The 12,101-nt window shown below is 42.5% G+C and overlaps 1 protein-coding gene across 2 annotated transcripts in view; it reads right to left on the bottom strand.

Moving 5' to 3' along the window:
- Nucleotides 1-11,753, bottom strand: part of CNTNAP2 (contactin associated protein 2) — a 950,652-nt gene extending 938,899 nt beyond the window's left edge. For both annotated transcript variants that reach the window (XM_028751461.2, XM_077916554.1), the window contains exon 1: nucleotides 10,883-11,753. In XM_028751461.2, the coding sequence (XP_028607294.2) occupies nucleotides 10,883-10,979 (97 nt within the window). In that variant the 5' untranslated portion in view covers nucleotides 10,980-11,753. The remainder of the gene's footprint in view (nucleotides 1-10,882) is intronic.
- Between the last annotated feature and the right edge of the window lie 348 nt (nucleotides 11,754-12,101).

Raw genomic sequence — 12,101 nt, 5'->3', positions numbered from 1 at the left:
CCCTTTAAGCGACCACTGCTACTTGGTAAGAGTTGGATGCTATGGCAAGCAGACAGTCTATACATGCTCAGAAACATTTAGGGAGGTGTACAGTGTTCCCCTGGTGCAAATTTTGTAATCAGTATTCCTCAGGGGCATGTGCATGCTAGGAGGATCTATATCTGTAAATTGCATTCAGATCTACCAGAGGATGGTGTTCTGTGCATTAATGTGTCCTATTAAGTTTCTGGGCTGAGCCCTGGCTCAAATTAAGCCTGAGTCTGTGATAGAACAGATTTCCTCATGAAATTGTTAGCCCAGCTCCCCAGGGGAGTATTTCTAGACAAGTTTGATGCCTTTAGTTTTCTCGGATAATCCAAATATGAATTGCTAGCTAAAATAAGCCTACACTTTGTAGTAGAAATCACATTGTCAGATTCTTGCCAGATTCTATCCCCACAATCAAAAATGATTAATGCTGGTAGTGCTGTACAAAGATAACCAAGCTCTAAGTAGGTGGCATCATATCATGATGAAAGGTACATAGATTGAGCTTCACCATTCAAGACAATATAAAACTAAAAGCAATTTCCTTCTCCAGCCAGGATGGGGGGGGGGGATGAATTAAACCTCATGGCTGAACATCCTTCATAATGAAGATAATGCTTACCAGTGGTGTTTTGAACAAGGCAAACCTTTAAACAACTTGGGAGAAATGACTTTAGAATTCATGATAGAGAATATCTTGGTATGTAGCAAAACTCAAATATTCATTACATGGCTCAGTTTTGTAAACTTCAGTCATGAACTGAAGTTCTATTGCTGAGATTCTCAAACCAAAAGTCTCCTTAAATACTCTGACCCTCCAATTGCCAAGAATTAAGTAGTCCTCCTGATGGCCTGGCAATGCCTATATATTGCCTTTGGCAGTAGTACATGTGAAAAGGATCTCAGGGATGTAGTCAGTCACAAGCTGAACTTGAGTCAGAAGCTGATATGGCCGGTGGGTGGGTGTGGGGAGGCAAATGTGACTTTAGGCTGCTTTAGAAGAATGTAGCTTCCAAGATACAAGAAACAAAAGCTCTGCGTCATTTCGCACTAGTCAGACCTCCTCTGCCAGTAGTCGGTTCAGTTCTGGGTGTTACAGTTTAAGAAGGAAGTAGTCAAATTGGAATATTTTCAGAGAAAGACAACAGAGATGGGCCATGGTGCAGAAAGCAACCCCTAGAGGGCAAAGGTTGAAGGAACTTAACATGCTGAGCCTGGAGAACAGAAGTCTTGTTCTTTTGAAAAGTTAATTAATATAATGATAATGATGACATAAATGGAAACCACAGCATTGCATATACCAGCATGAAATTGTTCTCAAAATCTGGCAGCTTTCATACCAGGCTTCAAGTTCTACATTCCTTGCCATCGCAAAAAGCCGGTGCTCATTATATTATGGGTGATACTGTTGTTTTTTGGCCATCTCCAGGGCCTGGGGGCTTCTACAAAAAAACACACACCAAAACAGCTTATTGGGTTGCCTGTTGTTGTATATTCTAGTTAGTTGCACTCTACAGAATACACACTATTGCACAAAATACACACTGCTGATCTACAACCACCCTATCTTCACTCTGAGATATACCGTATTTTACCCACATGAGGCTTTTCTGCCACCACCAGGAATATTTGCAGTCAACCTGTGGCAAGATCTGCATGGAGCTCTGGGCTGATTTATGCAGTATCAGAGCAGGGACAACCTTCAGGTGCTTGCAGGCTGGGTCCAGGATTCAAGGTGGCCTGATCATTATAAATATTATTAGCCAGGTATGGTCAAATGTCCCCATACAACTTCACTCATCAGCCATATATACACATTTCATGCTTTTGTGTGTGGCTTGTGTTGTCTCTATGCCAGAGTGCTTGTGCTCCATAACCGAGAAGTCCTTACGGCAAGATCATTCCAACTTCATTACACGTCCTGATCACTGAGGCCACTCTGAGAACACAATACAGAGAACAGCCAAGTGAAGGAGAAGCCTGGTGTCTCCTCAGCAACAAATTCTCAGGGCTGGGGGACAGCAGCAGACCACATCGCTTCATAGCAAGTAGTGGGACAGGACTGGCTCTGTGAGACCACTTGATCACCAATGTGGGTGATTAGCAGCCAAACCTAACAAAAGGGTATTCCTACTAGTTAACCTGAGAAGGGGCTAAGTACCACAGAGCTGTATTGCTGATAAACAGATACTCAGACCATAGAAATACAATTGGAAGAGAGGGCTCTGTGTACTTCCTGTTCCTCTCTGTTTCTGTGATCATCCATGAGGGTGCAGCTGCAGCTCAAGGAACATGCCTGAAGCTGTTTATACTACAATCAGATGCCAAGGATGGGATTTGGAAACTGTTCAACCACACACATGGGCACCTGGAGAGATAAATTGCAATTAATATATATAACCCATCCCACAATCAGGACAAGGGAAAGTCAAGGCTGTACTGCATAGCAGCAAGCTGCCTGCTGGTCCTTCCTCTCATCAACAACCTCAGTGGTACAGGAAGCAGAAATCCCCTCCATAATCCACAGATATATTTGCCCTAGTTTCTCAGTATCTGAGAAATCCCATGAAAATGATATGGCAATATAGCTGTTGTTCTCTCTTAACACCCTTACTATCATTCTGTATTACTAACACATAAAGCCTTGCTACCACCAGTGATGTTATCATAGGACCCAATTTTGCATCAAGGTCCATGTATCTTGGTCATAGTTCAGTATACACACAGAGAGAAACACACATCTCAGCAAGTTTTTAAGTGGTTTGCTGAACAGAGTGGGGTGCTGAACTGGGCCTTAGGATGCAGCAACACTTAATAGCCTTTGAATGATTTTTTTAGTTACATTTCTCTCTGCATGTATTTCAATTATTAATGGGGGGGGCAGAAAATCAATGCCCGAATATGTTTACCAATAAAAGTATAATCCACCCAAGCAAAGCTATAATTCATATTACAGCTTCCTTGCACATAACCATATTGACTCCCATCACAACATCTATTCAGAAATAACTGCAGATTCAACACACTATAGATGAGGATCATGCATCATTTCCATATTTTTGGGTAATATATAATAATGTTATTAGATAACTATTAGCAAGCTCATTATCAGACATGCTATGTTTTGCTGGAGGAATCCATTTTTAGAGCATGCACAGTCAAAAGGAAAATATTGTACTGTATTTCTTATCCACTCAGTTTTGTATCCATGCTTCTTGCTTCTCAGTTTAGAAAGCCATAGACTTGGCTCAGTTTCCTAATATGCATAGGCAGATTAGTATCACCCATAGTTCAGACCATAAATATTGTTACAAAAGTTCAGCCAAGTCTACATTGTTACAAAAGTTGGGTGTCTGCCCCTCTCTGCCAGGCAGTGGCAAGAGCCCATGGGGTCCCAAGCACCAACACAGGGTCAGTTTCCCTTTGGAGAATTGAAGTCATGGTAGAGACTGTTGTGGCTTTAAGAAATATGGTTTATTCACCTATTTACACCTTTAGTCTGCATTGAGGAAGTCCAAATCTTCCAAGAAGGACTGGTACCTAGAGTTGCCGTATGTCTGGATTTTCCCAGACACATCCTCCTTTTCAGGCTTAAATTTGCTGTCCAAGAGGATTTTTTTAAATTTGGCAAAATGTCCATTTAAAAACAACAACCAAAACTTAAAAGCACAGAGCCCGCCGCCACCTCCTCTCCCCCCGCCTCTCTATAATGTTCGGCTGTAGAGAGGCACTTGCCTGTCGCACACTAGTAATCTCACCCTCTATGGTCTCTCTTATTTTTATCTCCCTCCCTATTCCCTCCCACCTCATTGGGAGCAGATGCTGGGGGTGGGGGCACACAATGCTCCGCCTCCTCCTTCTCCTCCGAATTGTTGTGTGAGGAGGAGAGTGAGCACGAAGCCAACTTACAGTATAGGGAACTCTGACCTCTGACTTGTCCAGTATCTTCATTTAGTCTTTAATCCTGAAACATCCCTAGACAGTGCCATCATGGGATTATGAAGATAACTCATGGTGCGCACAATGATATCCAAAGTCTTCTTTACTGCCATCATTTTCTCATCCTTTTGATGATTACACTGTGTAATAACGTATGCCCAGGGTATATATTGCTACTAGGTTGTGCCAAACATTTGCCTATTTCAGTGTCAGAACCCAAAATAGGGCAGGGGGTTAAATATTTCCCCAAATCCCCCAAACCCTTGTCAATTATTACCCTGCATATATTATATGCTTTCTATTTCAGTGCAAATAATAATAATAATAATAATAATAATAATAATAATAATAATAGAAGAAGAAAGTGGAAGAGCTATTCAACACAGTCATGAAATGTGCTTCCTTCCCCTTTGGCTCACTTACATACACACACTGTTCTCAATACTGTGAAGGATGAAAATATTGTACTCTGAATTATCGCTGCTAAGATGTGGCACATTTAATCTTTGTAGTTGCACTGATGAAATTTATAGGCATGACTGTGTGGAATTTGTATTTTCTATCCTTGACATTTGATATACATGTTAATAAACTGTGGACAGTACTTTATTAGGCAAGCTTACTATTATTTGACTTAGGTAAGAGCTTATGTTGTTGCAGTTGTTTTGATTGTTATGATACCTTTGGGAACAAACTGAAAACTAATACTAAGAGGAAGAGAGTCTAATTCAGAGTTGAACACTGACACAATAAACTATGGTTTGAAACTAGCTGTATCTCTGGCACTTAAAGCCAATTTATATTACCAGAAAAATGTTGGTGGTGAAAGCAGGTAAAACATAGTCCCAAAAGGAGTGTTGGTACTTACTTAACTACCTTCCACTGTAGAAAAATATAAGCTATGTGCAGTGTCTTTCCATACAGTATACAAACAATCGATATTTTTGGTGTTATTACTGTCAGGAGAGATTCTGAAGCCTTAAAGATTATATGATAAAAGTGTCTTAGTCAAGCCACAGCAATCAATTGTGTGCCGTTAAAAACCTTACATTACATAATATATCAACAAGTTCATTTTAGAAAAGGTACAGTTGTGAGGTGGATAGAAACTTGGGAGCCAGAACAGTTATGAGAAGAGGCCTGCAGAGTTAGTATTCAGAAGGCTTCTTTGTGAGAAAAGCCAAAGGGTTTTTCAATGCCCTTTTTAAGGTCCTCATGGGGAACCAAGTATTTGACTGTGGACAATACTTCAGCAAACTTTGGCTAAAAGCTGATCCATTGACTATGCACTGAACAGAAGGATAATATACACTACTAAATGTCATTTTAAGAATTTAAAGAAATGATTTCACAAATGTTCATGTGTGTTGGCAGTCTATAGAGATGTGTGACCAGTAATGAGATATGCCACTCTGTTCAATGTATATGGAATCTAGATCTTCCCAAGAGAACACAGAATAGTCTCCTGCCCAGGCATTTAAGGCAGGAACATATGCACAGTTTATCGCTCCGAGTCTTCAGGTAGTGCCATATCTGGAATATTTCTAAGCATTTTCAGAAACTGAACATGACACATGATGCTTTACAAGGATTCTCCAAGGCCTGATCTGAAATGGCTAAGAAACTCCTCAAGGAAAATTTGTTCTCCTGTGAACCAGAAGTCAGATGCAAACTTACCCAAGTGTAGCTGTAGCTTTTGGCTTTTGATTTGAACATTAAATATTGTTACATTAGTCCCTCTCACAGCAGCAGCAGCAGCTGCTGAAATAGGGTTGTCTGGGCTTCAATGTATTAAGCATATAAGCATGAAGAAAACTTGAGAAAGTTCTGCGAGTCTTTTGGAAACCAAAACACAGGAGGCCAACACTTTGAAATATTGATGGTGATTGGGATTAACCAGATTGGCCATCAGTGCATTGCTTATGTTCTGCCAACCGCTTTGGGTAATGACTATGTTTGCACACACAGGAGAACATGAGCAGTCAGTGGAAGTCTCTGCCCAGTGTGTTGGGCAAAGAGGGCTCAGCAGGGCAATTTTCAACCATGCTGGATACCAACATAACATTAATGTTAGAAACCAAACAGTTAGCTAGCCTGGCAGTTTTGGGGGTTTTCCCAGCATTGGTGCCTTAGGCATATTGTCTTGGCTGCTGCACCCACATGCTAGTTTGTGTGAAGCACAAACAAAACATCCAAACATAAATGAAATACAAATAGGCTGCAGATTGTCAACTGGCCAACGGTTATTTTTCTTTTATTGAAGCACACTATTAAAAGATGCATAAATGTAAATGAACTTAAAACCAGTCTGCCTCTCCACCCTTGCAGCCGGATGCATTAATACAGTAAATCCAGAATTGGTACCTAATCTAGCAGCTAGCAAAGGGAAAAGATTTCTACTGTAGCAGGGCATGGCTAAATACTGTAGCAGGGCATGGCTAAATATTCTTTCCTTTTGAGTTACTTGAGTTACTTGAGTTGCAAGTAAAAATGAATCTTTTAAGGACAGAAAGAAATGTGAACTGTTAGAATGTTCAGCATGTAAAAATTCCCCCACTCCTTCCTAGAATTGCAGGGTTTTCTATGGTTGGTAAGAGGTAAAAGATTCATTTCTGTATATCACTCACAGGAGCAAGGGTTTATTTATTAAAAATAAAATAAATTAAAAAATAAGAATCAGATTACCATCCCACGATCTCTCTGAGGGCTATTTGACAATGGAGCGGACTCCCTTGGAAGGTGGCAGACTCTCCTTCCTTGGAGGTTTTTAAGCAGAGGCTGGTTTGCAATCTGTCTTGGATGCTTTAGCTGAGATTCCTGCATTGCAGGGGGTTGGACTAGATTGCCCTTGGGATTCCTTCCAACTCTACACTTCTATGATTCTGTGATTCTAGAAGCTAGAAACTAACTGATCATTTTCAAAATGTCATTATGTAGGACTGTAATAATTACATTATCACCACTGACCAATTCACACACACACACACACACACACACACACACAAATCACAAAGCAGTGGATACTTTTCACATTGGGTAATATGTATGGCTGCTGCAGGATATTGGCTGGCCAATGTGCACACTACCCCATTGTCAATGTCCGCTATGCGTTGCTAGGAAGCTATGCATGTTTATTTATACATTTGGACAATTTATGTACCGCTTACATTTAAGCAACATTCTAAGCATTTTACTGCCTAGGTAGAATACATTGATCAGGCTGTGGGTTTAATTCCCTGCTCATACTGTCCATTTCTGTGCAGCTTCCATACCTTCGTATGAATTAGCATCATTATTAATGATGTGTCTATGTGTCAGTCAACTTATATTACACAGTGTGCATAGATGTGCATAATAAAAAGTTTCTCTGCATGTTGGGTTTTTACTCCTGATCAACACAGGGTGATACATTTCACTATCAGCTGAGCTATAGAAACTATCATATTGTTATAGCTTCAATTGCAGTTTCCCAAGTAAGGTGCCTGCTTGGAGCCAACTTCACTCACACATAAACAAGCAGAACTGAGCAGAACCCTGCTGTGAAAGGCAATGGTTCCATAATTAGGTTGCATTAAACTATCTATAGAAAGCTCAAAAAGTGCTCATTTGGTTACATTTATGTACTGAGTAGAAAAGATAATTTGCCAAGAAGAGCCCATAAGCAGACACACTGTCTAAGCCTGACTGCATTTGCATCCTTCTCAGCCTATTCCAAAGTGAGAGTAAAGGAGGGGGAAAGTATTAAATTTTATTTTCCATGTTACTTTTTGTCTTGTGATGACCTCTCCTGGCTAAGCTGTTCATTATCCTTGATGCAAACAGTTAAGAGTCTTCATATCATTGTTTTTAACCTTGTCATAAGACCATCAGTAGGTACAGCTGCTTATGGTTGGGTCTGATAAATGTTTTCTTCCAATACGGTACCGTTCACAAGGGATAGAACATTTTATTTACATTGCATTATTATTATAGTATATCTCAAACTCATACCTATTTTAAACTATAAAATGGTCATATTAAAATGTGAACATTTGCTCTTGATGGACTTTGAACAAATAATTATTATTTTTACTGAAACGACTTGGCCAAACCATATGGAAAAATATGTAAAAGTTTAAAAAGAAGTATTTTCAGCTCTCTCTACTAAAAATAATACAAATACTTGGTGCTCTAGTTCTAGCACAATAGAACCAACTACAGAGCAATATGTAGTTTCTTGTGTGAAGGAGCAGCTTTCAAAACAGTAACTTGTAGAACGAGTGCAAGTAAACTTTTGGTGCTGCTCTGTCATATTTCACACTCCTTTGTGCACACTTCCACATGAAAATGTGCAGTGACTTCAGCAATTTCCACACACAACCAAAGATAGCCTTGCATTTCCTAGTAAATAGTCCTTTAGTTTAATCTTTCAGCTTCCATTTCAACAGCCATTCAGCAACCTAGCAGCTCATCCTTGCATTTTCAAGGTATTTGTGGGTGGCATCTTCCAGATGCATTAAAATCAACAGAGTTCTGTCACTGCCTTTGAGGGGCTGTAGATCACCCTCAGAACTCCATATGCAGTAAATAGTCCAGTTTAGTCTTCCAGTTCCCATTTCAACAGCAGGACATTAAGGCAGAAAGCTTCAAAACTGCTCAGTAACGGGGAGCTCTCTAATTACCCTCTCCCCCCAAAAAACTAATTTCTATGGCACAATCAAACTGGACATCAGTTTGTAGATTAATTTCATCTGCCAAAGTCTTATATATCACAGTGTTCAAGTAACATTACCAAATCTGAGAGCAAACTAAACCTCCTTTGTTGCTCCTTCACTGTCACTTGGAAGGATATACCTTTACGATTCTCTGCAGGAATGTTTTTCATGCACTTTTCATTTGCCAGAAATGTAATTGGGTTTGTTATAATGGTTCAAGAAAGCAGATGTACTTATATTGCTTGATTTGCTTTATGCAACTATTCATCTGTTAGCAGCCAGTCCCTCTTCTGCCTTCTCCAATACTGGCAACAAGGGATCACAAGGTAATAATAAAAAAATAACTATTGAATCTAGGAAACTGGGAAAGTATAGCTATATGATATCCATATGTTGCATATACAGTAGAGAATGGGGTTTTGTTTTGTTTTCAAAAGAGACAACATGGAAATTTTACTTACAGAAGGTTCTTGTCCAAAATTTTTAAAATGAGCAAATAGTGGTTGTATGATGCCTGCATCCAAGCTTGAGTAACATTAAAACAAGTACCACAAATCAGTGCACATGGATAAACTTCTTACATTATGATACAACACTAGCAGGTAACACAAACTAGCTACCCTGCAAGTTGATACAGCAACAGTGCTATACAGAGAGAGTTTAAAAATATGATGCAGGGTACAATTACGTGAACATGAAGAAAAATGTAGAAGGGTTGAGTTTCAATACACCATCTAGAACGCACTGAGCTTGCAGCAGCCAGAGGAAAGATACAACCAGGTCTTTCTTGACTTCCTGTGGTGCTACACACCACCTTTTACCATTAACTGGAAGGCATTCACATTCAGAATCTATATGGGATAAACCATGTGCACCAAGCACAAAAAAATCCTTATTGGATTGTTTCTGAAAGAGAGCGCGACATTGCTCAAACCAGTTTGCAGTGTGCAATTATTTGGTTATACTTATAAATATTTGGTTATACTTATAATTATTTGGTTATACATGGTTATACTGAACCATGTTTTTCGTTGTGTCATACATGCTATTTTTCAAATGTATCACAGACATTGGAAAATAATCCCTTGCATTTGGGACTGAATAAATGCCAGTTATTTTCAGGGTTCAACCATGGTATGCCAAGTCTCAAGTGTGGCATATTTCACATAAACATAAATGAAATTTCACCAGATCAAGTGCAAAGTGCATTTACTTAATCACCAAGGAACTGCAAAGAATCTCCAAACTTCAAGGATCTGCTCTGGCATTTCTCCCCTTCTTCCTATAAATAAAGTAGTGCTTTTTATTTTCCAGAACTGAAGGTAACAGATGCAAAGGTGCTGAGTCAAATATCAAGACTTGTACATTGACTATTAAATTTTCTAGGTGATTTATTACAAGAACACAGCATGCACTGCCCACACTCCAAAACAAACAGCAAAACTAGCACACTGAGCCACAGGCGTGCAGCGTCTGCTTTCCAGATCACTGTGGACGTAAAAAGGAAACTGCAGATCTTTGAAGTGAAAGCTGTATATTTGATAACCCTACAACAACCCTCTCTATAGAGAATGGAGAGGTGGCTAAATACTTCAGTCTGGCATCCGCCAACCAACGCTAAAAGCTTACAGTCATTTTAGACTTTCAATGTTTCAACTTGCCCTTAGCTCAACAGATCTGGCAACAGAGTTAGGCCCCTCTCAAAGTGCCCTGGGATGAAACCCTCTCGCCCATCAACTGTTTGCTCATCGTTTACGTAACAAACATCCCTTTCTAAAGAATGAAACACAGCGGCAACGGCTTAGTCCAACTTCACCGATTTTGCTTTGAGAAGCAAAACTTTGTATTTATTCCTATATCAAGCCTTCTCTAACCAGATCAGCAGGAAAATCCCGAGTCATAGCGCCCATTGCCCCCTCTTCTGAGCGCGCACCAACGCTTCTGGCACTTGAAAGTCAAACCGCTGCCAATCCCACCGAAGAGTGGACAAAGAACTTCCGAGAGAGCCCACTAGCAAGCCTAGGTCTAGGTGAGGATCGACAACAACCTCTCTCCAACAGCACCCTCGCCACGGAAATAGTGGACCAGATCCACAAGCCTCCTGCTGTGGCGGTGATCGCCCAAAAGAGAGCCACCAGCACCGAATTCGAGCTCCGACTAGGGAATCCGATTCTCCCTCCCGAACCGCCCTGGCCAGTTTAATACAGAAACGAGGTACTCACGGGAGGACGGCAGAGCTGTCCGGGCTCTGCAGCTGATGTTGCTGAAAATCCACAGGAAGAGAGCTGCCCGGCAGCCGGCTCGGAGAACCACCACCATCCTGTGCTTCCAGACTCCTCGTTAGTCCAAGGCGCCAGGTGCAGAAGAGCCGTCGGATCCTCCTCTCCGTCGGATCTGCCCTCTGCTCGCCGGGGTTAGATCTCTCTCTCTCTCTCTCTCTCTCTCTCTCTCTCTGAATTCAAGTCCCGGGGACTTAGTTTTTCCTTTCCCGGTGGTCCTGCGCCCCCTCTTCGAGGTCCTAATGGGAACAGGGGTTTCGAGCGGGGTATCAGGAAGGGAGAGGCGAGGGAAAGCGCCTCTCGCTGCTGGTGCTGGCACCGCTGCAGCGAGCCCTTCCTTGCGCACAGCGGAGGGCTGGCTGCTTCCGGGAGCTTCCCTGCTCGCCTCTCTCTATATACGGCGACGCGGAGCGCTCACGCAGCGCCAACCGGCGAGCCAGCCAGGCAGCGGGATCAAGGAGAGCGAAGGAGCGGGAGACCGGGACCCTCCCGGCGCCGCAGAGGAGCTGCCTTAGACGCTCTCGCCTCCTGCGTTCATCGCTCGCCAGCAAGAGGAAACGCCGCCGCCGCTGCCGCTGTGGCCACGACTAGCAGCAGAGGCAGCATAACCAGCAACCGAGAGGGAGGGAGGGAGGGAGAGCTCGGTGGGGGGTGGGGTTGGAAAGAGCTGGGATGGGAAAATCCTCCTCTCCCCTCCTTCGGCTTCTCTGCCTTCTCCGGCGGCTCCTCCTCTTCGCCAGGGAAAGAGCCCCCTCTCTGCAACTCTTCGGCACTTGCCTAGTTTCAAAGCAAAAGCAAAAGAAACACCCCCCCCCCCGCTCCTGGCCGTGAGGCGGGGCTGCTCCGGAGGGGCTGCTGCCGGGGAAGCGGGAGGCGGCCTCGCTCAGCGATCGGCGGCGCTGTCCGTGGTGCTGAACTTAGAAGCGGAGGCTCGTCAGCCTGGCGGAGCGTTTTCCTGCTCCTCGCCTCCTTTCCCCCTTTATCCGTTTCTAAAAGGAAGGGGGTGGGGGGAGGTGGCCCCCTGTTTTGCTGACTTCTCAGGTGTTTCCCCCTTCGAAGCGAGATGGTACAGGCTCTCTGTGTTCCAACCTCCTGGGATGCACAAGCGAAGGCAGTCCGGCAAGCAAGTCTTCCGAGCGGTCCTAAGTACTAGAATCGGAAT

This window comes from Podarcis muralis, chromosome 12 (genome assembly GCF_964188315.1).
Source record: "Podarcis muralis chromosome 12, rPodMur119.hap1.1, whole genome shotgun sequence".
Taxonomy (NCBI): Eukaryota; Metazoa; Chordata; class Lepidosauria; order Squamata; family Lacertidae; genus Podarcis; species Podarcis muralis.
The sequence above is the reverse complement of the archived record's forward strand: the minus strand, read 5'-3'. Positions and strand labels throughout refer to the sequence as shown.